At 50.0% G+C, this 25,093-nt stretch overlaps 1 protein-coding gene across 4 annotated transcripts in view; it reads left to right on the top strand.

Annotated features, from left to right (window-relative positions):
- The first annotated feature begins 10,142 nt into the window (after nucleotides 1–10,142).
- Nucleotides 10,143–25,093, top strand: part of clxn (calaxin) — an 88,849-nt gene continuing 73,898 nt past the window's right edge. For all 4 annotated transcript variants that reach the window (XM_072509286.1, XM_072509285.1, XM_072509288.1 and 1 more), the window contains exons 1-2: nucleotides 10,143–10,314; nucleotides 14,033–14,188. In XM_072509286.1, coding sequence (XP_072365387.1) covers nucleotides 10,239–10,314; nucleotides 14,033–14,188 — 232 coding nt within the window. In that variant the 5' untranslated portion in view covers nucleotides 10,143–10,238. The remainder of the gene's footprint in view (nucleotides 10,315–14,032; nucleotides 14,189–25,093) is intronic.

The following is a 25,093-nucleotide window of genomic DNA, read 5'->3' as shown; positions in this document are numbered from 1 at the left end:
CCGGGAGGCACTGAAACACAAAGAGGAATCTCGGGAGGACCACCATCTTAACCGCCTGCACCCTCCCTGCCATTGACAGGGATACCATATCCCATCTCTTGAAATCCTCCTCCATCTGTTCCACCAACCGCGTTAAATTTAACCTATGCAATGTGCCCCAATTCTTAGCTATCTGGATCCCCAGGTAACGAAAGTCCCTTGTTACCTTCCTCAACGGTAGGTCCTCTATTTCTCTACTCTGCTCCCCTGGATGCACCACAAACAACTCACTTTTCCCCATGTTCAATTTATACCCTGAAAAATCCCCAAACTCCCCAAGTATCCGCATTATTTCTGGCATCCCCTCCGCCGGGTCCGCCACGTATAGTAGCAAATCGTCCGCATACAAAGATACCCGGTGCTCTTCTCCTCCCCTAAGTACTCCCCTCCACTTCTTGGAACCCCTCAACGCTATCGGCAGGGGCTCAATCGTCAGTGCAAACAATAATGGGGACAGAGGGCATCCCTGCCTTGTCCCTCTAGGGAGCCGAAAATATGCAGATCCCCGTCCATTCGTGACCACGCTCGCCACTGGGGCCCTATACAACAGCTGCACCCATCTAACATACCCCTCTCCAAAACCAAATCTCCTCAACACCTCCCACAAATAATCCCACTCCACTCTATCAAATGCTTTCTCGGCATCCATCGCCACTACTATCTCCGTTTCTCCCTCTGGTGGGGCCATCATCATTACCCCTAACAACCTCCGTATATTCGTGTTCAGCTGTCTCCCCTTCACAAACCCAGTTTGGTCCTCGTGGACCACCCCCGGGACACATTCCTCTATTCTCATTGCCATTACCTTGGCCAGTACCTTGGCATCTACATTTAGGAGGGAAATAGGTCTATAGGACCCGCATTGTAGCGGGTCCTTTTCCTTCTTTAAGAGAAGCGATATCGTTGCTTCAGACATAGTCGGGGGCAGTTGTCCCCTTTCCTTTGCCTCATTAAAGGTCCTCGTCAGTACCGGGGCGAGCAAGTCCACATATTTTCTATAGAATTCAACTGGGAATCCATCCGGTCCCGGGGCCTTTCCCGCCTGCATGCTCCTAATTACTTTCACCACTTCTTCTACCTCGATCTGTGCTCCCAGTCCCACCCTTTCCTGCTCTTCCACCTTGGGAAATTCCAGCTGATCCAAGAAGCCCATGATTCTCTCCCTCCCATCCGGGGGTTGAGCTTCATATAATTTTTTATAAAATGTCTTGAACACTCCATTCACTCTCTCCGCTCCCCGCTCCATCTCTCCTTCCTCATCCCTCACTCCCCCTATTTCCCTCGCTGCTCCCCTTTTCCTCAATTGGTGTGCCAGCAACCTGCTCGCCTTCTCCCCATATTCGTACTGTACACCCTGTGCCTTCCTCCATTGTGCCTCTGCAGTGCCTGTAGTCAGCAAGTCAAATTCTACATGTAGCCTTTGCCTTTCCCTGTACAGTCCCTCCTCCGGTGCTTCCGCATATTGTCTGTCCACCCTCAAAAGTTCTTGCAGCAACCGCTCCCGTTCCTTACTCTCCTGCTTCCCTTTATGTGCCCTTATTGATATCAGCTCCCCTCTAACCACCGCCTTCAACACCTCCCAGACCACTCCCACCTGGACCTCCCCATTATCATTGAGTTCCAAGTACTTTTCAATGCACCCCCTCACCCTTAGACACACCCCCTCATCTGCCATTAGTCCCATGTCCATTCTCCAGGGTGGGCGCCCTCCTGTTTCCTCCCCTATCTCCAAGTCCACCCAGTGTGGAGCGTGATCCGAAATGGCTATAGCCGTATACTCCGTTCCCCTCACCTTCGGGATCAATGCCCTACCCAGCACAAAAAAGTCTATTCGCGAGTAGACTTTATGGACATAGGAGAAAAACGAGAACTCCTTACTCCTAGGTCTGCTAAATCTCCACGGGTCTACACCTCCCATCTGCTCCATAAAATCTTTAAGTACCTTGGCTGCTGCCGGCCTCCTTCCAGTCCTGGACTTCGACCTATCCAGCCCTGGTTCCAACACCATATTAAAATCTCCCCCCATTATCAGCTTTCCCATCTCTAGGTCCGGAATGCGTCCTAGCATCCGCCTCATAAAATTAGCATCATCCCAGTTCGGGGCATATACGTTTACCAAAACCACCGTCTCCCCCTGTAGTTTGCCACTCACCATCACGTATCTGCCCCCGTTATCCGCCACTATAGTCTTTGCCTCGAACATTACCCGCTTCCCCACTAATATAGCCACCCCCCTGTTTTTCGCATCTAGCCCCGAATGGAACACCTGCCCCACCCATCCTTTGCGTAGCCTAACCTGGTCTATCAGTTTCAGGTGCGTTTCCTGTAACATAACCACATCTGCCTTAAGTTTCTTAAGGTGTGCGAGTACCCGTGCCCTCTTTATCGGCCCGTTCAGCCCTCTCACGTTCCACGTGATCAGCCGAGTTGGGGGGCTTCCTACCCCCCCCCCCCCTTGTCGATTAGCCATCACCTTTTTCCAGCTCCTCACCCGGTTCCCACGCAGCTGTATCTCCCCCAGGCGGTGCCCCCCCCCCCGCCCATCCTCTCCCATACTAGCTCCCCCCTCTCCCCAGCAGCAGCAACCCAGTAATTCCCCCCTCCCACGCCCCCCCGCTAGATCCCCCGCTAGCGTAATTACTCCCCCCATGTTGCTCCCAGAAGTCAGCAAACTCTGGCTGACCTCGGCTTCCCCCCGTGACCTCGGCTCGCACCGTGCGACGGTCCCTCCTTCCTGCTTCTCTATTCCCGCCATGATTATCATAGCGCGGGAACCAAGCCCGCGCTTCTCCCTTGGCCCCGCCCCCAATGGCCAACGCCCCATCTCCTCCACCTCCCCTCCTCCCCCATCACCACCTGTGGGAGAGAGAAAAGTTACCACATCGCAGGATTAGTACATAAAACCCCTCTTTGCCCCCCACATTCGCCCCACCACTTTGTTCGAACGTTCTTTTTAATAACCCGCTCATTCCAGTTTTTCTTCCACAATAAAAGTCCACGCTTCATCCGCCGTCTCAAAGTAGTGGTGCCTCCCTCGATATGTGACCCACAGTCTTGCCGGTTGCAGCATTCCAAATTTTATCTTCTTTTTATGAAGCACCGCCTTGGCCCGATTAAAGCTCGCCCTCCTTCTCGCCACCTCCGCACTCCAGTCTTGATAAACGCGGATCACCGCGTTCTCCCATTAACTGCTCCGAGTTTTCTTCGCCCATCTAAGGACCATTTCTCTATCCTTAAAACGGAGGAATTTCACCACTATGGCTCTGGGAATTTCTCCTGCTCTCGGTCCTCGCGCCATCACTCGGTATGCTCCCTCCACCTCCAACGGACCCGCCGGGGCCTCCGCTCCCATTAACGAGTGCAGCATCGTGCTCACATATGCCCCGACGTCCGCTCCCTCCACACCTTCAGGAAGACCAAGAATCCTCAGGTTGTTCCTCCTTGCCTTGTTTTCCAGTGCCTCCAACCTTTCCACACATCGTTTCTGATGTGCCTCCTGCGTCTCCGTCTTCACCACCAGGCCCTGCCCTGTATAGGGCAGCACGGTAGCATTGTGGATAGCACAATTGCTTCACAGCTCCAGGGTCTCAGGTTCGATTCCGGCTTGGGTCACTGTCTGTGCGGAGTCTGCACATCCTCCCCGTGTGTGCGTGGGTTTCCTCCGGGTGCTCTGGTTTCCTCCCACAGTCCAAAGATGTGCAGGTTAGGTGGATTGGCCATGATAAATTGCCCTTAGTGTCCAAAATTGCCCTTAGTGTTGGGTGGGGTTACTGGGTTATGGGGATAGGGTGGAGGTGTGGACCTTGGGTAGGGTGCTCTTTCCAAGAGCCGGTGCAGACTCGATGGGCTGAATGGCCTCCTTCTGCACTGTAAATTCTATGAAATCTATGAAATCGTCCTCATTCTCGGCTGCCTTTGCCTTCACGACCCGAAGCTCCAGCTCCTGGGTCTTTTGTTCCTCCTTTAGCCCTTCGATCGCCTGTAGTATCGGGGCCAACAGCTCTTTCTTCATTTCCTTTTTGATCTCTTCCAGACAGCATTTCAAGAACTCTTGTTGTTCAGGGCCCCATGTTAAACTGCCACCTTCCGACGCCATCTTGGTTTTTGCTTGCCTTCCTTGCCGCTGTTCTAAAGGATCCACTGCAATCTGGCCACTCTCTCCTCCTTTTTCCATCCGTATCCAGGGGGGATTCCCTTCTGGTTTACCGCACAGTGTTTTTAGCCGTCAAAATTGCCGTTGGGGCTCCTATCAAGAGCCCAAAAGTCCGTTTCACAGGGAGCTGCCGAAACGTGCGACTCAGCTGGTCATCGCCGCACCCGGAAGTTCCGAGGGGCAATGATAACTGATATACTAGCAACATCCATGAGGTCAGAGCTGACTGATGAGATGAATGGAATGGAAGTTGGCAAGATTTGCCCTTGGCAGGTGTGCTTGGCAAGGTTGGTGAAGTAGGGGACAATTAAGGCTGTTCATTAGGAGACAGCGCCAAGTGTCTTGACAGATCTTTCGAACGTTGCTGAGAGGAATAGTGGAAAGCTGTAAGATAATTGAGAGGGAGTTAATTCTGGCAACATGGACGTAGGAAAGAAGATGCGTACTAATGAATTAAGATTTGTAAAGATCGGGTTCTGAGGGTGGAAAAAAGAAAGGAGGCATGGTGACAGGGAGGGGTAAAGAGTGGAAAAGATAGAGAAAAGATCAGATAATTACTTTGGCCTGACTGCATGAAATGTAGAATTATGGAACATTTCAATGCAAAGGCTATGCTGTTTATAATAAGCGTAAACTGTGCTTAATGACAGTAATGGCAAGCAGTTAAATTACATCAATGTGCAAGCGGATAATTCAAATATCATAGATACTTAATAAATACAATTAATTGATTCCTCACCTTCACTGACCAGGTGAGTGTTCCGACATTCCCTTTGTTCACTGTTGTTCAACTCATGCATCCTGTTTCTTCACTGTTGTCATTCCCTTTGTGCTCCTCACTTTGAAATACTCAGGTGCACCATCCCACCCTGTCCTGTGCTCATTTGCTCCAGCAGAATTCCTATTGACACCAGCAGAGAAATAGGACATTTTGAGCACTGATCAAGTCTTTCCAAATATTTCATCAAGAGGCAACATTTTATTGAAACAGGAGTAGGCCATTCAGCCTCTCAAGCCTGCCTGCCCTTCAATTTGTTCATGAATGATCTATGCCTCACCTCCATTTACCCATTTCTGATTCCTATCCCTTGAGACTCTAATCTAATAAAAATAATTGATCTTATTCTTGGAAGTTCACATCCCTTTGGTGCAGAGAATTCCAGATTTATTCTATCTTTTATGTGAAATTAGTACCTCCTGGTTTAGCCCCCAAATAGCCTAGCTCTAATTTTAAGATCATGGTTGTTATAGAACAAAGAGATCTAGGAGTACAGGTTCATAGCTCCTTGAAGGTGGAGTCGCAGGTGGACAGGGTGGTGAAGAAGGCATTCGGCATGCTTGGTTTCATTGGTCAGAACATTGAATACAGGAGTTGGGACGTCTTGTTGAAGTTGTACAAGACATTGGTACGGCCACACTTGGAATACTGTGTGCAGTTCTGGTCACCCTATTATAGAAAGGATATTATTAAACTAGAAAGAGTGCAGAAAAGATTTACTAGGATGTTGCCGGGACTTGATGGTTTGAGTTATAAGGAGAGGCTGGATAGACTGGGACTTTTTTCCCTGGAGCGTAGGAGGCTTAGGGGTGATCTTGTAGAGGTCTATAAAATAATGAGGGGCATAGATAAGGTAGATAGTCAACATCTTTTCCCAAAGGTAGGGGAGTCTAAAACTAGAGGGCATAGGTTTAAGGTGAGAGGGGAGAGATTCAGAAGGGCCCAGAGGGGCAATTTCTTCACTCAGAGGGTAGTGAGTGTCTGGAATGGGCTGCCAGAGGTAGTAGTAGAGGCGGGTACAATTGTATTTTTTAAAAACCATTTAGATAGTTACATGGGTAAGATGGGTATAGAGGGTTATGGGCCAAGTGCGGGCAACTGGGACTAGCTTAATGGTAAAAACTGGGCGGCATGGACTGGTTGGGCCGAAGGGCCTGTTTCCATGCTGTAAACTTCTATGATTCTATGGGCTGGATTTTACAATCCCCCAATAAATGGCTGCTTCACGGTTTTGTCCTTCCTCTACCGCTAGGGGGAACCCAATATCAAGTACGTAGCCTGGCTGCTTTACCTACCCGGGCTGATGTCGAGCAAGGGGTGAGGTCCTTTTTTGATAATCCACTGTTCCCTCTGGAGGCAGCCTCCACCCCAAAATCTCACGCTTCCCCTTTCACCCTCCCCTTCCCGCCCCCAATGACTGGCACAGTTTCTTTCTCCTTCATTTCAGCAATATAAACGTAACAATGAAAATGTCTGATCCTTTAAGTGTTACCACATCCTAAATGGGACAGACTAAGCAAAGATCTAATGGGTCAAATGTTAGAATCCATATTGTGCTGTGGGACAGCAGGGAGGAACTATGTAAAACAACGACCTGTAACCAAGTCTAGAGACCAACTCTGAGTGCAATTGGGACTGTAGAAGAGAATATGCACTAGGCATATAATATATCAACTCAGTGAAGTTATGGTAAGGGCAACCTGTCTGTTAAACTGCCCTTGCACAGCAATACTGGTGATGGGACACGCCAGAATGGTGAAAGATTTTTTCTACAGAGTAAGGGATTTTAAAAAAAAATTAAAGTACGCATTTCATTTTTTTTTCCAATTAAGGGGCAATTTAGCATGGCCAAACCACCTACCCTCCACATCTTTGGGTTGGGGGGGGGGGGGGGGGGGGTGAGACCCCCGCAGACTCAGGGAGGATGTCCAAACTCCACATGGACAGTGACCTGGGGCTGGGATCGAACCCTGGTCCTCAGCACAATGAGGCAGAGTAATGAACAAATGAAGAGAAACAACAGGTAAGGTTGAAGTTTTGTAACCTAACCACATCAAATCAAGAAAGGTGGTGAACTATTGGGGAATTGAAGTAAAGAAGAAGCTCCATTACCACCCCACTGAATGATAATGCTGGAGTGCAGTATTTTGGAATGCGAGAGACAAAGATTAATTGTGTTTGCAAATGTCTTCAGCCCAAAATACCAAGTGTACAATACTTAAGTAGCCAATGTCAACAGTTTCCAACAACATAACTGCTCAGATCTAGCCAAATTGATTCAGTCAATAATGCACAAAGGGACTGAGTGCACTGGATACTGTAAAAGCAATTGGCCCTAACAACACAATGCAACATCCTGGTTTTTATTAATAAAACGTTTTAATAACAAAAGCAGAGTGTTCTCTGTGAGCACTGATTTTCAATAGAGTTCCTCAATCATACACCACATCTCAGAAAAAAGGTTTATTGCTCAGGTGAATCAAGCTTACCAAGAAAAAGCAGACCGCTTAATTTGTACCCATTCACCTTACATATTCACTCCTTCCACCAACAGCGCACAGTGACTGCAATGCATGCAAATCTACAAGGTGCATAGCACCCACTTTCCAAGGCTTCGCCAATGTTATTTTCTAAGCCCATGATCTCCACCACTTAGAAGGACAAAGGCAGCAGGATCATGGGAACACCACCCCTTGCAAATTCACCTCCAAGCCACACACCATCCTTATTGGGAAATATACAGTCACTCTTTCATTGTCTTTGGGTCAAAATCCTGGAACTCCTTCCCTAACAGCATGTTGGTGTACCCACACATGTGCTGCAGCGGTTTAAGAAGGCAGCTCATCACCACCTTCAAAAGGGCAATTAGGGACAGACAATAAGTGCTAGCATCTTCATTCTAAGAACAAATATGAAAAAAAACTGTAATTTCAGTGTTAAAATTACATTCTCAGGAAGAAAGCTGAAAATTTACGGGTCTCTATATTTCAACTAATTTATAGATTATTGAATAATCTTTGGAAATAAGGGAAAACCGACGGGGGGGGGGGGGGGGTAATAATTTTGACAAACATGGTTCTGGCAAATCAACAGCCTATTTTACATCTATCAAGATTTTCATTTCCATTTAAATCAACTTCACCTTTTTTCTTTTTGCTTCAATGTGCTGGATTCCCAACAGCCCCGCGCCGAAATCACATTCGGCGCAGGGGTGGAGAATCCACTTTGACGCCGAAATCGGGCCCGGCGCCGGTCCGACGATTCTCCGGGACCCGAGAATCGGTGTGATCATGGAGTACGCCACGCGGCTGGGGGACCATTGACAGAGGCCTGTCCAGCGATCCTCCGCTCCCAACCAGCCGAGTTCTCGACGGTGTGGAGCTAACAACCTATTGCCGATTGTGATGCTGGCGTGGCGGCCGCGGACTCAGTCTGCAGCCGCCCCGGTAGGGGGCGGGGCATTAGACACTGGGGGGGGGGCCTTATAGGCGGCCGGAGGTTAGATCAGCGCGGTTAGATGCTTGGGTGCACGGCTGATCGGGGGTGGGGGGTTCTAATTTTTGTGTCTGACTCCGCAGTCCGAGTCTGCCATGGAGCTTGGCGCGGCTGCTGGAGGCCGCCACCGTGCGCATGCGCGGGCTCCGAACTGGAAATGCGGGGGCCCATATCCGCAGCAAAAGCTGCGGGAATTACTCCAGGTCACTGCTAGCCCCCTGCAGAGCATTGAATTAGCTAATCTTTTTTCCAGGACTCTGGAATAAAACCCCAGCATTTTTACTCCGGCGTGGTGACATAGTCCCATTTTGGGAGAATCCAGCCCCATATCTTTATGAAAATGGATGTAGTAGACATGCTTAGTTTCATCTTGGAATTTCTTCTAATACAGGCTGACATCCTCCTTATCTTTCCACTCTGTATTTTCCCCACTTGAAAGATACTTTATACACTCAAATAGTTATCCCACTTTGTGATCGCCCCCACAGAGCGGTAATGGTAGAGGATTTTCTTTACAGAAAAATCAACTTTGTGTTAATTTCTGGTCATGTCAAACTCTTTTGCCTCATAAAACAGAAGAGGTGAATTTCACATTTCAAATTTTTACCTTTAAATTTGTTGTCGATTCTTAGAAACATGGCATTTCTATATAAATTCCATGCACAATTTAATGATAGAAACAGGCTGTCAGAGTACTCTACTGGTTTAGAGACTCATTCATGCAGACACTCTGCCAGTGGGCATTTTACCTATGCATGGTGAAGGCATTCTACCAATGCAGACACTATTAGTGCAGAAAGTCTGAGTGAAAACAGTAAAGACATTCTGCCAGTATGAACAATAATCAGACAGTTTGTCAGTGCAGTTATTCTGTCAATTCAAACCTAATTCTGCCAGTATAGATGGTGGTCTGCCAGTGTAGACATTCTACCAGTTTCAAGTGTCAACACTTTGCCAGTTCAAGCAATGCAGGTAACACTGTATGAAAGTAGAGAGACTCTGCCAGTACAGGCACTCTGCCAGTGTAGAGTGACTCTGCCAATGCAGACACTCTACCAGTGCAAATACCATGCCAGTTTAGTGTACTGTCAGTGGAATGATTCTGCCACTGCAGACACTCTGCTAGTTTAGACAGTGCAGTCTGCCAATGTAGTGACTCTGCTTGTGGAGACGCTCTGCCAGAGTAGACAGTGTCCTTTGCCAGTGCAGCCACTATTCCAGTGTAGACAGTGCACTCTGCCAGTGCACATGTTGTTAGTGCAGACGGTGCACTCTGCCAGTGCAGACACGTTGGCAGTGCAGACAGGGCACTCTGCCAGTGCAGACACGTTGGCAGTGTACAGTGCACTGTGCCAGTGCAGACACACTGGCAGTGTAAGCACCGTGCCAGTGCAGACACGTTGGCAGTGCAGACTGTGCCAGTGCAGACATGTTGGCAGTGTACAGTGCACTGTGCCAGTGCAGACACACTGGCAGTGTAAGCACCGTGCCAGTGCAGACACGTTGGCAATGTAGACAGTGCACTGTGCCAGTGCAGACACGCCGCCAGTGTAGACAGTGCACTTTACCAGTGTAGATATTTGACTCCGACACTGCCGCTAAAGCCCAACCTGATGTCACCGCCGGCTGCGCGCGCAGCCGCTGTCCACGCGCTTTTCTATTGGGCCGGTCTCTGGGCGTTACCAAGGTTACGGGCGGCGTTGGTCACAGACGGGGACAGAGAGGGGACGGTAGCGGAGTCAGTGAGGGACAGGGCGGCGAAGCGGAGCACCAATGTCACGGCCATTAGACCTGAGCAGAAAGCAGCACCAGCAGCTGGCCGAAACCCTCTGCAAACTCACCAAGCGTTGTAAGTGAGGCAGAAGCCGCTGGACGGCCCACTGCGGCCTGAAAACAAGATACCAGCGCTGCGGCGAGGCAGCGAGCATCACTGCACAGTTATTGGTCCGATTGGGGGCCATTAAGTGGGGCTGATGGCAATGTGCTCGTGGCGGAGCGGTCCCCTGCAGTGATTCCCCAGGGAGAGGCTCCATTCCCCAGGGAGGGCCCGCAGTGCCAGGGATCCTTCTCCAGGACTTCCCTTCTGATCAGTAGGTCTCCACTCAACTATCATGGATGTTAAAATTAATCTTTAATGTGCTGGGGGTCGATTCCCTCTCGATCTCCTACCTACCTCAGCATTGTCCACCTTTACAGCTCCTGGTCACTCCAGCAGCACTGGGAGCTCACCCACCGCCCTTGATTGGATGCTGGGCCCAGATGCAGGCAGTGATTGGAGCTACTTGAGGTTATTTATGAATATTTATTTATCTCAAGCTTGCCCCTCGCCTGAGATGTGGTGACCCTCAGGTTAAATCACCACCAGTCAGCTCTCCCCCTCAGGGGACTTTGGCATATGGGACGTTGGCGACCTTACCTTACCTGCAGTAAAATCGCTGAGCCCTTTGCTGGCATGTGTGAATCTCTTGGTCCTGACATCCAAATCCTGAAGCCCATGGTCATAATTACATATGACATGGAGCAGTGTTTTTCAAACTTTTTCCCGGAACCCACTTTTACTAACCGGCCGACCTTCGCGACACACTCCACATTTGCTGATAATGTGAAAGGGTAGCCTGCTTGGTCCTCAGTCGATCACTCCAATCAGGTTCACAGGAGGAGAGGGCAATGCTCATAATTGGGTGCAGTCTTCAGCAACTTCCTTTGTGCCGTCTTCATCTTTGTGAGAACTGGAAATCTATCCTCGCGCATGTAGGTCATCATGAAGGGCAATAGCAACAAAATGTTTTACTCAGCACTGGATAGTCCTGAGAGATGCTACTCCAGAATGCTGACAGTCTCATGGGCTTTTGGTGTGTTTTTAATGTGCTTTCACAGGTCAGGTACAGCAGCATAGTTTTTTCATTTAGAGTCAGCTGTAAATTAATAACTGACCCTTGGGTCTCAAACTCAAAAGAAATTTTTCACCCACCATTTCTCTTTCAAAATCTGAAACTTCTCTCATTTACCTTTCTCCATGTAGCACACATGGCTTTGCATCCTTATTTGCATTGGCACAATTGACAAAACCATACCTCAAGAAATCATCTTTGTACTGCTTTGTTCCTGAGTTAAGTTTATACTTTGTAGACTGTTAATCCGAGGCCCTGGAGCTTTATACAGAGCTAGCAATAGCAATACTCTGTCCCACCCTAGACTCTCTTGAACAGCTCTCTCCAGCAGATTCACGTGTGAGATCCTGGCCAGTAGGATGTCTATTTGTGTGTCTTGCTGTTCCTTTTGCGTAACAAAACGATTCATCTTCACAGTTCTCGTGCCTTGCTTGTTGATAGCTGGAAAATGGAAGAAGCTCTCCACGGTGGTTTGGCACCAAAAGTGCCAAAAACAGGGCGCTTAACATACAGGGCGCTTAACCTCACATTTACGTGCAGGGCGTGTGGGCCTACTCACTGCTGCCTGCTGGGAGCATGAGTAGACCAAATGGCATGTTGAGCCTGCTCTCCACCATTCAATATGATTACGGCTGATCTGTGTTTCAGCTCCATTTAATTTCCTGAGTGACCAAAAATCATTCTATCACAGCCTTAAATATATTCACTGATGGAGCATCCACAACCCTCAGGTAGGAAATTCAAAAGATTCATATGCCTTTGGGTGAAGTAATTTCTCCTCATCTTAGTCCTAAATGATCAGCCTCTTATCATGAGACTGTGCCCTGGTCTTTTAGACTCCCTGACCAACGGAAACAATCTCTGTGTCTACCCTATTGAGACCCATCAGAATGTTATAGGTTTCAATGAAATTGCCGCTCATTCTTCTAAACACCAGAGAATACAAGTCCAGTTTACTTGGCCTCTCGTCATAATCCAACCCCATAGAATCTCTGCAGAGCAGAAGGAAGCCATTCGGCACATTGAGTCTGCACCGACCCTCGGAAAGAGCATTCCACCCAAGCCCACTTACCTACCCTATCCCAATAACCCCTTAACCTAACCTACGTATCTTTGGACACTAAGGAGCAATTTAGCATGACCAATCCACCTAACCTACACATCTTTGGACAGTGGGAGGAAACGAGAGCACCCAGAGGAAACACATGCAGACACAGGGATAATATGCAAACTCCACACAGACAGTGACCCAGGGCCAGAATTGAACCCGGGTCCCTGCCGCTGTAAGGTAGCAGTGCTAACTACTATGCCACTGTGCTGCCCATCATCTCAGGGACCACGCTATATAATTCAAACATTTTAAGAATTTAAAACAATATTGAACTGTATTGTCACAGCAGTGTTAAATATTAGAAAGGAAGGTTCCTTTGCATTTAATTAACTGAGGGCCATAGCTGCTGAAGGAGTTAATATTTGGCCTCATGGGGTTGTAAACTTAGTTCTAAGCCATACTATCAGACATATCCTCGTATGAAAATCATGTGGTATAAGCTGCATCTATCACATGGAATACAAAGAATAAACAAATAATTATAATGTATTCTATTTTCACTTTTCCTTTCTCATTCCCTGGTTCCCCTTTTGTCTATTTATTTTTTATATTCCCAACCCCCTCCCCATGCTTGTAAACACTGCTGATATTGTTTCCTGGAGGTTAAGGGAATGCTCTAGAGGTGAGGCTAGATTAGGAGGATAATGGGAAGCCTTCTATCAAAACTATGGGGTTTTGATTTCTAAAACTATAAGCTGGGGGATGCCTGGAAATTTCAGCACTTGTGACTTGGAGTGTGATGTTGAGATGGAAAAGTAGGTGATCATAGTATGATTCCCCTAAGTGAGAGCGATTTGGCAACTGCAATGATTATCCTACTTTAGAATTACTGGTTGGAGGCAGCCTAACAGCTGACACAAACCTTCCCGCTATAACATCATAACATTCTGACCAATGACACTGATTGAAAAAGGGGGGATTATGAGTTGCATTTCCATTAGATAATGTCATTGGAGCAGAACTTGTGATGTCTTATGAAAGAGTGTTCACAACAAGATTTGCTTTCAGGCTGTCCCTTACCAGAAATTCTGAAGCTAAAAACAAACTGATAATGAAGGGGGTAGCATGGTGGCATAGTGGTTAGCACTGCTGCCTCACAGCGCCAGGGACCCAAGTTCGATTCTGACCTCGGGCAATGGTCTGTGTTGAGTTTGCACATTATCTCTGTGTCTGCGTGGGTTTCCTCTGGGTGCACCAGTTTCCTCCCACTGACCAAAGGTGTGCAGGTTGGGTGGATTGCCATGCTAATTGTCCTTTAGTGTCTAAAGATTAGGTGGGGTCATGCGGCTAGGGTGGGGGATTGAGCCTAGGTAAGGTGCTCTTTTGGAGGGTCGTTGCAGACTTGATGGGGCCGAATGGCTTCCTACTGCACTGTAGGAATTCTATGATTCTATGAACTGAAAAAAATACAAGTAAATAGCAATTTCCCTTTAATACCTGCATGCATAGCAATTTAATTAGCTTCCTAATTAGCTTCCTAATTAGCTGGTTCTGCATTTTATTAAAAAGTCTCCAGTTTTTCATGTCTTAGGTCAAGAAACATTTTTTCTTTGCATATGTTGCAGTCAACAAACATGAGGTGCAGTGTTTGATGAAAGTCTTCAGTACACTTGTTGCCACTTTTCCTGAACAGCGAATTGGAATTGGACTGGATCGAACCAAGTTCAGAAACGTTCTGCACACCACATTTGGAATGACTGATGATATGATCATGGACAGAGGTGAGAGGTACAGGTTTTCTTGAATAATAAATCTGTGAATTGAACAGCACAAACAAGTCATTGGAGAACTGTTCATGCATGCTTGTCCATATATACATACACAAAGCTGTATGCTAACTTTCAAATTCTCTGACATTTTTAAATGTTCAAAATGAGCCAGTAGCTGCATCGCTTCTTTACTAACATTGCCTCATTTGACAGTTAAATTTAAAAAAAGATTTCTACACAAGTCCAATGGATTGTGAATTTGTATGCTCATGATTTTGTATCTATGATGAATGGGTAATGTGCCTTTAAGATCATGCATGTAATGCCCCTTTAAGACCGGGTTTGGAACCCTGGGGGACTCCGCCTCCGGCTCCACCTCTCAGGGTTCCAGATATAAGGCGACGACCTATGGTCAGGACTCAGGGAGCACTCATCTCTCTGGCTGGCGAAGTTCTTTGTTTATTAAAGCATTCGTTTTACGAGTGCACTCTCTGGAGTCTTAATTGAGGGTACATCAGTATCAAAGTGCAATCATCTGGCAATGGAAATGGCTTCACATCTTGCCTTTTGTATTTTTCACAGCCAAATTATCACTGTTCTAATTGCCAGAAAGAAAGTTTGCTGTGTTGCTTGTTAAATGTCAATTTAAAATGTGTACCAAATCCCTGCGCTGTGACTCATAGAATCGTAGAATTTACGGAGCACCCTACCCAAGCCCACATCCCCAACCCATCCCTGTAATCCAACCCAACCTTTTTTGGACACTAAGTGCAATTTAGCATGGGCAATCCATCTAACCTGCACATCTTTGGACTGGGAGGAAACCGGAGCACCTGGAGGAAACCCACGCTGACATGGGGAGAACGTGCAGACTCCGCACAGACAGTGACCAGGAATCAAACCTGGCACCCTGGCGCTGTGAAGCAACTGTGCTAACCACTGTGCTACCTTGCTGCCCTCGAGTGATGTATGTGTGGCAGGATTTCTCTTTGGATTCAGGACCCCACCATCAGATTCAGATGGGGGTCAGAAACTCCCACTGTGGAAAACAGTTAATCAATGGTGATTTTCACCAATTTGGCTAGTTAGAGGCCAGAAGGTGGGCTGGCCATCCAATTAAGAATGCCAAAGGATTCTCAAAGCTGGGGAAGTGTCTTTTAGTTTGAAAGCAGGATGACCTGGCAGACAAGGTAGAGAATGTCCTAAAATGAAGCAGCCTCTCCAACTTCTTTCCAAAAAATACTTTAGCACCCCGGCCACCACTGTGGGGGAACCTGACACAGAGACCTGTGGCTGATGCATGACACCAGTCAGGCAGAGAAGAGACTTAAGCCTATTTGTAATGCAGGCCCCCATGTCTACTACCAATAGACCACCTCCCGGTAGCAGTACTATCACCACTGCTTGTGGGAACCTGCAGACTGACTGGAAAGCTCCAATGGCCTTCAACACCAGGCCTCAATAGATCTTTAATTAGTTCAATTGTTGATCTGCCACTTTTTTTTTCATACATGGGATATGGGTGTCACTGGTTATGCCAACATTTATTGCCCATCCCTAACTGCCCTTGAGACGGTGGTGATGAGCTTCCATCTTGAACCATTGCAGTCCATGTGATGTAGGTATACCCACAGTGCCGTTCGGGAGGGATTTCCAGGATTCTGACCCAGGGACAGTGAAAGAACAGTGATATATTTCCAAGTCAGGATGGTGTGTGGCTTGGACAGGAACTTCCAGGTGGTGGTGTTCCCATGTGTCTGCTGCACTTGTCCTACAAGATGGTAATGGTCAGGTGCTGTAGAAGGGGCCTTGGTGAGTTGCTGCAGTGCATCTTGTAGATGGTACACCTTGCTGCCACTGTTCATCAGTGGTGGAGTAAGTCAATGTTGGTGGATGGGGTACCAGTCAAGTTGGCTACTTTGTTCTTGATGGTGGTGAGATTTTTTAAAAAATCTTTTTATTCTCCTCATTTTCAACATTTTCATCAATAAACAACCAAAGAAAAAACAAACAAAAACAAATACAATAACAATCCCCCACACACAAACCACGCCCCGCTCACTATACAGACCAAAACATCCACACTTACATTCCAGGTAATAAAAATACAAATTAACAATCAATCCATTAACATGTAACCAAAGACAACAATGCCACCGACCCCCCCCCCCTTTCCCCCCCCCCCCCGCCCGATGATCAATGGCAACCAATCCTCGGAAGTGCATAATAAACAGCCCCCATGAATTGTGAAACCCTCCCTTCATCCCCGTCAGCTAAGACTTCACCTTCCCGAGCGTCAAAGGCCCCCCCCCCCCCCCCCCCCCCCCCCCCCCGCCAAGCCATGTCACAGGATAGAGAAGCTGACCTCCACCCCAACAGGACTCGTCTCCGGGCAATCAGCACGGCAAAGGCTAACATCTGCCCCCGCACACGCCTGCTGCCCGAGCCGGTCCGACCCCCTTGAAAAAGGCTTCTAGGGGTCCTGGTTCCAAGTTTACGAGTACTACCCCCGATGACACTGAGATGACATTGAAAACCTTCCCCTAACAAACCCCTCACATTCCATGTAACTCTCCTAACTGGGGGTCTCTCTTCCCCCCAATCCACCATCCTCATAACTCCAGGCCCTGCCCAGTAGGCTTGACCCGCCCCGTCCCATTGTTACCATCGAGCCCCCCCACCCCACCTCTCCAGAATCCTCCCATCCACTTCCTCTCAAAAACACCCCACCCAGTATTGGTCCCCTCCCCCAACTTTTCACACCTCCTAAACCCATTGAAACCTGTTCTACCAGGCTCTGGTGGCCGCTAAATGAGTTGAAGTTGCCTATTTGGTCACCACACTCCCGTTCACTGGCCGTTCACTAACCAGTGTGGAGGCCCCTGCCCAGGCCTCACTCCCCTCCAATACCCTACTCGCGCCCAGTCTCAGGAAAACAAAGAATTCCCCATCAACACACAACTCCAGTGTAAACACACAAACCCCGAAGAACCATCAGTGCAAAAGAAAATCCCAACTCTTACCTTGTCCAAATAGGCAACTTCAACTCATTTAGCACATATAACAACATGCAGTGAAAAATAGAGCTAGATACACTCCTCCACCCCCCCTCCCCCTACCCTCAGTCCAAGACCAATCCTTAGTCTCATTTCTCACTTCTGCCCCAGTCCTTCTGCCTTCACAAACGCCTCCAACGCTTCCACCGTCTCAAAATAAAAGTCTTTGGAGTTGTAGGTCACCCTCAACTTAGCGGAGTACACAATGCCGAACCGCACCCTGCTGTTATACAGTGCCGTCTTCACTCGGCCGAAGGCCGCCTGCCTCCTCGCCAACTCCACAGTAAAGTCCTGGTATATACGTATACCAATTCCAGCCCACTGCACCTCTCGCTTCTGTTTAGCCCAACTCAGGACCTACTCCTTCACGCGGTTCCTAGGGAAACAAATAATCACTGCTCTAGGCGGCTCATTCGCCTTTGGTTTAGGCCTCCACGCCCTATGAGCCTGATCCAGTTCGTACCGAGAGGGATCTTCCCCCTCCCCCAACAGCTCCGCAAAATCTTGGCAAAATACTCCTTTGGCCTCAGTTCCTCCACCCCTTCGGGCAGGCCCACGATCCTCCGATTTTGCCACCTAGTTCTGTTTTCCAGGTCCTCCACTTTGGCTCGCAGACCATTGTTGGCCTCCACCACGGTCTGCAGCTGCTCACCGTTCGAGGTGAGCTGATCACTGTGTTGTGACAAGGCCTCTTCCACTCCCTTCAGTCTCTCACCCTGCTCCCGCACCTCGGCCGATGTCCTTGACACTGCCGCCTTCACCGGGGCAATTGCCTCCTCCAACCGTGCTGCACTTTCAGTGCTGCCATCATCTCCTTCCTCATCACCTTCATGTGCTTTGTGAACTGTTTTTCAAGTTCCACAGCTATGGTAGGGGGAAGACGTGCACGGGGCAGCTCCTGCTAAAGGACTAAACTTTCAGGGTCTTTTTTTTTGTTTTGTTTGTTTAGTCTCGGGGGTATTTTTATTCTTGCAGCGCTCCCCGAAGGTACGAACAGGAAGAGAAAAAAAAAGCCGCAAGGGACCGGACTGATGGTAAGCTAAGGCCCGTGGCAGAGGAGCCGGAGAATATTTTTTTTAAAGGGGCGGGAGGAACCGGAGCCAGAGGCTCAGAAGCGGCCGAAGAGGGTCGCGGTTCCGAACAGAACTAGCACCTAAGAGCGCAAGTCTGCGAGCCTGCCCGACCAAGCCAAACCCCCCCCCCACCATGCACAGCAGAATGTGGGTGGCAGAAGAGAAGCGGCAGCCCGGACCGCGAAGCCAGAGATTTACTCAAGCGCTCAGGAGCGGGGCCAGCGGGCCAACAAGCAGAAGGGAGAGAGAGACCCCCCCCGCAACGGACCGGCAGCGACCACATGGTGAGCGGTGAGACAAAGAGGGACTCCGGTCCGCAGCAGGAAACATCTCCCCCAAACCCTCCTGACCCAGTGAGAAGGAAGGGGGAAAAAATAAAAGTAAATAAATAAAGAGATAAGGAACGAGAGACAGGAAGGAAGGGAGGAAGGTAACCAACAAACCCCCCCCCCCAACCCAACAAAAAAAAGGGGAAACCCGAAGCCCGAGGCAGACCCAGCGAGAGCAGAGGAGCGGGGGAAGTGGGAGAAACCCCGGGGTAAGGAACAGTAGCGTGGAAAGAAAGAGAGACAGACAGATGGCTGGAGGAAAGAAAAACACCAAGGTGAAGGTACAGCGAGACGCAAGCAGCAGCGAGGGTAAGGCGCATGAGCGGCGGATGTGCAGGCAGGCGTCCCCACAAGCCGATATGGAGGTACAGGCGAGCCTGAAAGGGAAAACAATGGCGGACCAAGCAGCGGAGCGTGAGCAGGACGCAGCAACCAGCATAAAGGAGGCGCTCTGGTCGGAGCTCCAAGCAATCATGAAGGAGACGACGCGCAAAATGCAGCAGACCATCGAAGGCCTGGAATGGGAAGTGAAGGTGCAGAAAAAACGATTCTGGAGTTGGAGAGGGCCACCTCGGACAAGAGCGACATGGTGATAACCCGAGAAGCCGAGGTCAAAAGGTTAGTAACGGCCCAAGGGAGCCTAAGAGGGAAAGTGGAGGACCAGGAAAATAGGTCCAGCGGCAGAACATTAAAATAGTGGGTCTGCCAGATGGGATAGAGGGCAGAGACCCAACAGGCTACATCACCCAAATGAAGGGCAAGCCAGTGGGAAAGGAGGTATTCCCAAACCCACCGGAAATAGACTCCGACCCAAGCCCAAAGCCGGGGACCAGCCCAGAGCAATTATTGCGAAGCTGCACCGGTTCCAAGAGCAGGAGAGAATCCTAAAGTGGGCCCGGCAAACGAAACAGCTCAGGAGCAGGGCCATCGGGCCAACGAGCAGAAGGGAGAGAGAGACCCCCCCCCCCCCCCCGCAACGGACCGGGGAAGGGAAGACCATAAGGGTGTATCAGGACATTGGGGCGGACCTGGCCAAAAAAATGGCTGAATTCAACAAGGCGAAATCAGCACTGCACAAAAGCAAAGTAAAATTTGGGATGTTATTCCCGGCCAAACTCTGGGTAACATTTGAGGGGAAAGAGCTGTATTTTAGCACCACAGCGGCGGCTGCTGAGTTCATTCGAGCGAACAAACTGGGGGAGAAGCACACGCAACATGAAAGACATAGAGACAGAAAAGGAAGGGAAAACCAGAACAAAGAACGGAGGACAGACCGCAAATCAGGATAATGGACTCATGAACTGTGCACATGTGTTATGCCTTGCTCGGGACTGTGCTGTCTTGTCTCAGAGCAGGTCTCCTCCATCAATGCAATGGGGGGGGGGAGGGAGTGGAGTAAGGGAAATGAGGGTGAGGAAAGCAAACAGGAGGGCGAGACAAGGGCCAGTAGGAGAAAGGTTAAACAGGGCCAGAACTGGGCAAATACTGGGAGGAGGGCCACCGTACTAGCGAGGAGGGCCAGCACGGGAGGGCAGAAAGGAAGGAGGGCTGCGGCGCCCCTCTCAGGGGATGGGAAGCGTCTGGCACAAGGGGGGGGGCAGAAGGGGGGGAGATCGCATGGGGGGACAAAGGGACAGGGGCTGTGGGGGGGGGGGGGAGGAGTCTGGGGGAGAACGCAGAACAAAAGAGAAGCAAAGAGAAGGGTGAGCTCGTGAAGCAGTACAGACATAGGCCTCTCCGGGAATGGAGCATGGCGAGGAACCAAGAGGGCGCCGCAAACAGCCACTCGAGAGAGCATCAGGGCGGAGGGAGATCCCAGAGCGCAGGGGCGCACCCGTGTGGCGTACACACAGCTGGTGGTCAAATGGGTGCCCCTGGGCAAAGGGAAACCCCTGAGCGCTGGGGCCCGACCCCATGGTGAGAGCGGTGACCCTGGCCATTTTGGACGGCCCCTGAGCAAAGGGAAACCCCGGAGTGCAGGGGCGCGTCCACCAGGCAGGTATGGGTGATTCCACAGGACTGGGGGGTCAGAAACCCTCCACCAGGATTGTTACCTGGAATGTAAGGGGACTCAACGGCCCAGTGAAAAGATCCAGAGTGTTTGCCCACTTAAGAAGCCTAAAACAGACATAGTCTACCTACAAGAGACGCACCTGAGGGAGAAGGACCGACTGCTGGTAAGGAAGGGCTGGGTGGGACAGATGTACCACTCCTGCTACGGGACGAGGGCGAGGGAGGTAGCAATATTAATCAGCAAAAGGACGAGGTTTACGGGAACAAATACAGTTACGGACATGGGGGAAGGTACGTCATGGTCAGCGGTGTCCTGGAAGGGGCACCTGTCGTACTGGTAAATATGTACGCTCCCAACTGGGCCGACCCAGAATTCATAAAGAAGACCATGGCGGAAATCCCCGACCTTGACACACACCAACTAATTATGGGGGTCGACTGATCGACCAATCAACCCCAGAACGGGGGAAAACGTCTGGCATGGCTAGGGAGCTAGGGGCCTGCATGGAACCGATAGGGACGGTGGACCCATGGAGGATCCTGCCCCCGGGAGAAAAGGAGTTCTCGTTCTTTTCGCAAGTGCACAAGGTATACATCCGTATCGACTTCTTTGCAGTGGGGAAATCGGTGCTTCCAGGGATCACGGAAATGGACTACTCCTCGATCATTATCTCCGACCACGCTCCACATATATGGATGTAAGGTTGGAGACAGGCTGGGCCCAGCGCCCTACATGGAGGCTGGACATGGACTTCCTGGCCGACAAGGCTTTCTGCCAAAAAATATCGCAGGCCATAGGCGATTACGTTAGTAACAACCAAAACGGGGAGGTCTCACCCTCCATGTTTTGGGAGGCACTGAAGGCCGTGATCAGAGGAGGGATCATAGCCTACAAGGCAAGTAGAGATAGAGAAGAGAGGGTGGCCAGGCAACAACTGGTGGCCTCCATTCTGGAAGTCGATAGAAAGTACTCCGAGGCCCCGACCGTAGAGCTGCTGGCGGAGAGGAAAAAGCTGCAAATGGACTTTACCTGCTGTCCACTAGGAAAGCTGTGTACCAACTCCGCCAGACATTGGGGACCTTCTCCGAACACAGAGACAAGGCTGGCTGCCTATTGGCTCACCAGCTGAGAAAGCAGGCAGCCACGAGGGAAATAGCGCAGGTTAAGGAGAGCAAAGGCAGACTGGTAACCAAAGGAGGTCAATCGGGCATTCGAGACCTTCTACAGGAGACTGTACACCTCCGAGCCCCCTGATGGGGATGCGGGAATGAAACAGTTTCTCGACAGACTGGAAATGCCAGTGGTGGGGGAAGACAGAAGGGGGAGCTGGAAGCACCAATAGACCTGGGAGAAATCATGGAGAGCATCAACTCCATGCAGGCGGGGAAGGCACCGGGACCCGATGGGTTCCCGGCGGACTTCTACAAAACATTTGCACCAGTCCTGGCCCCACACCTAAGGGACATGTTTGCGGACTCACTGGCAGGGGGCACCCTGCTCCCAACGCTAACGCAGGCCACAATCTCACTAATACCCAAAAAAGATAAAGACCTGACGGAATGTGGATCATACAGACCCATTTCACTGCTGAACGTGGATGCGAAAATACTCGCGAAAGTCCTGGCCAAAAGGCTGGAGGGCAGCGTACCAGAGGTGGTCGCAGAGGACCAAACGGGCTTTGTCAAGGGTAGGCAGCTCACAGCGAACATCAGGTGGATGTGATAATCATCCCCCCCCCCCCCCCCCAGAACACTAGAGGTGATCGTCTTCCTGGACGCAGAAAAGGCCTTTGACAGAGTCGAATGGAGCTACCTCCTCGAGGTACTGGAACGGTTTGGGCTAGGAGCGGGATTCACCGCCTGGGTGAGGCCCCTGTACAATGCTCCCAAAGTGTGTGTCCGAACTAACATCACCAGCTCTGAATACTTCCAGCTACAGAGAGGAACAAGACAGGGCTGCCCCCTGTTCCCACTCTTGTTCGTGCTAGCGATCGAACCCCTTGCGATAGCCCTGCGGGATGCCAAAAGCTGGAAGGGAATCCGGAGAGGAGACAGAGAGCACAGTCTCACTCTATGCAGATGACCTGCTCCTCTATGTCTCGAAGCCACAGGAGGGACTGAAGGCAATACTGCAATACTGAAAGAGTTTGGAACCTTCTTGGGTTACAAACTTAACCTGGGCAAAAGTGAGACATTCCCAGTGAACCCAAAAGGGGGAGGGACAGAGCTGAAGGGGCTCCCATTCAAAATGGCCCAGAACAGATACCGTTACCTAGGGATCCAAATAGCTAGAGACTGGACACAGATCCACAAGTGGAACCTGACCAGCCTGGTGGAGGAAGTAAGAAAAGACCATCAAAGGTGGGGCTCACTCCCACTCTCCCTGGCGGGAAGAGTGCAGACAATCAAGGTGAACGTACTTCCAAGGTTCCTCTTCCTGTTAAGATGCATCCCGATCTTTATCCCCAAGGCCTTTTTACAAAACATAGACAGGCTAATCATGGCGTTTGTGTGGGGCAGGGGGGCAAGAACCCGAGAATTCCCAAACCGACATTCATAGAGGGAAAGTCAGAGGAGGCCTGGCTCTACAGAACCTACAATACTACCACTGGGCAGCAACGGCAGAAAAAGTGAGGGGATGGGTACAAGAACCCGACACAAATTGGGTACAAATGGAGGAGGCATCCTGTAAAGGAACAACCCTCCGGGCCCTGGTCACAGCAGCACTCCCATCCTCCTCAACAAGGTACACAACAAGCCCAGTGGTAGCGGCCATGCTGAGAACATGGACCCAGTTTAGACAGCACTTCGGGATAACCAAAATGTCCCTTTTGGCCCCCATCTGCGGTGACAGATTCCCCCCAGCCATGCTCGATACCACCTTCAAAAGATGGAGGCGGGACGGAGGCACACTGATGGTCGGGGACTTCTACGTAGGGCACAGACTGGCAACACTGGACGAACTGACGAGGAAGTGGAAACTATCAAGAGGACAGGAATTGAGACACCTCCAAATAAAGCACTTCCTCCGCAAAGAGATAGTAGGGTACCCCGGGCCCCCAGAAAGCTACGGGAGGACCTGATAGGCACAAGCAGCGAGAAGGGGGGGGGGGAGGGGGGGGGGGGGGCGGCTATGTGGGAAAATATATGGACAGCTACTGGACAGAGCCCGAACACCACTGGACGGGACCAGACAAAAATGGGAGGATAAACTGGGGACAGAGGTAGGATGGAGACTCTGGAGCGAAGCACTGAGCAGAGTGAGCTCCACCACCACCTGCGCAAGGCTAAGCCTAATGCAGCTCAAAGTGGTGCACAGAGCGCACCTGTCCAGAACCCGAATGAGCAGGTTCTTCCCGGAGGTGGAGGACAACCACACCCACATGTTTTGGGCTTGCCCCAAGCTTGCTGGGTTCTGGACAGCCTTCTCCGAGGCAATGTCCAAGGTGGTGGGGGTGAGGGTGACGCCATGCCCAATAGTGGCAATCTTCGGGGTATCGGAGCAGCCAGAGCTACACATGGGGAAGGGGGCCAACGCCCTTGCTTTCGCTTCCCTAATCGCATGCTGGAGAATCCTGCTCGCTGGCGATCGGTAGCACCACCCACAGCTGCAGACCGGCTCGCTGACCTCTCGGAATTTCTCCACCTAGAGAAGATTAAGTACGCCATCCGAGGGTCAGAGGAAGGCTTCCTGGATACTTGGGGGCAGTTCGTCGGCCTGTTCCAAAACCTGTTTGAGGCCAGCAACGAAGAGTAAGCCAGGGAAAAAAAAAAGATGAAGAATCAAAGGACTGCGCAACCCGGGGGTGGGGGGTGGGGGGGAGAAAAATGGGGAAACCACAAGAGAAGAGGAAAGGTGCTGAAACCAATGAGGGGGGGAGGAGGAAGGGGGGGGTAATATCACAGACCGATCCAGAGGGCAGCAAAATGTACATACAGTTAGTCAAATGAAGGACAAAACAAACCTCTCTGTAAAATAAAGCTAATTAGCGCGGGCAAGAAAAATGTAATGTATATAAGTAACAACTGTTTATAAATATGAGAAAAGCCAATAAAAAGATTTAAAAAAAAAAAAAAGAAATTCCACGACCATCACCTCGGTCATCTTTTCTGCCGTAAACAGTGCGGCCCCACCCAGCGAACAGGTTTCAATGGGGCTAGGAGGTGTGAAAAGTTGGGGGTGAGGACTGATTCTGGGTGAGGTGTTTTGGAGAGTAAGTGGATGGGAGCTTTCCATTTGGGTTTTGGACATCCTTCTTCCTTGTGTCTTCCTGCACTTATTTAACCAAAAATTGCCCCTGAGATCGGGCATTAAATTCTAAAAAATCAAGTCTCGAGCAAGAGCCATCCAATGTGCAAACTTCTCCTACATGCCGCCACCGGAAGTCAGTGTTGAGCTTCTTGAGTAGCGTTGGAGCTGCAAATGCGGTGAGTGTTTTTAAGCTG

The sequence above is a fragment of the Scyliorhinus torazame genome, chromosome 6, assembly GCF_047496885.1.
Source record: "Scyliorhinus torazame isolate Kashiwa2021f chromosome 6, sScyTor2.1, whole genome shotgun sequence".
NCBI classification, from domain to species: Eukaryota; Metazoa; Chordata; class Chondrichthyes; order Carcharhiniformes; family Scyliorhinidae; genus Scyliorhinus; species Scyliorhinus torazame.
This window is presented reverse-complemented; position numbering and strand designations above follow the sequence as displayed.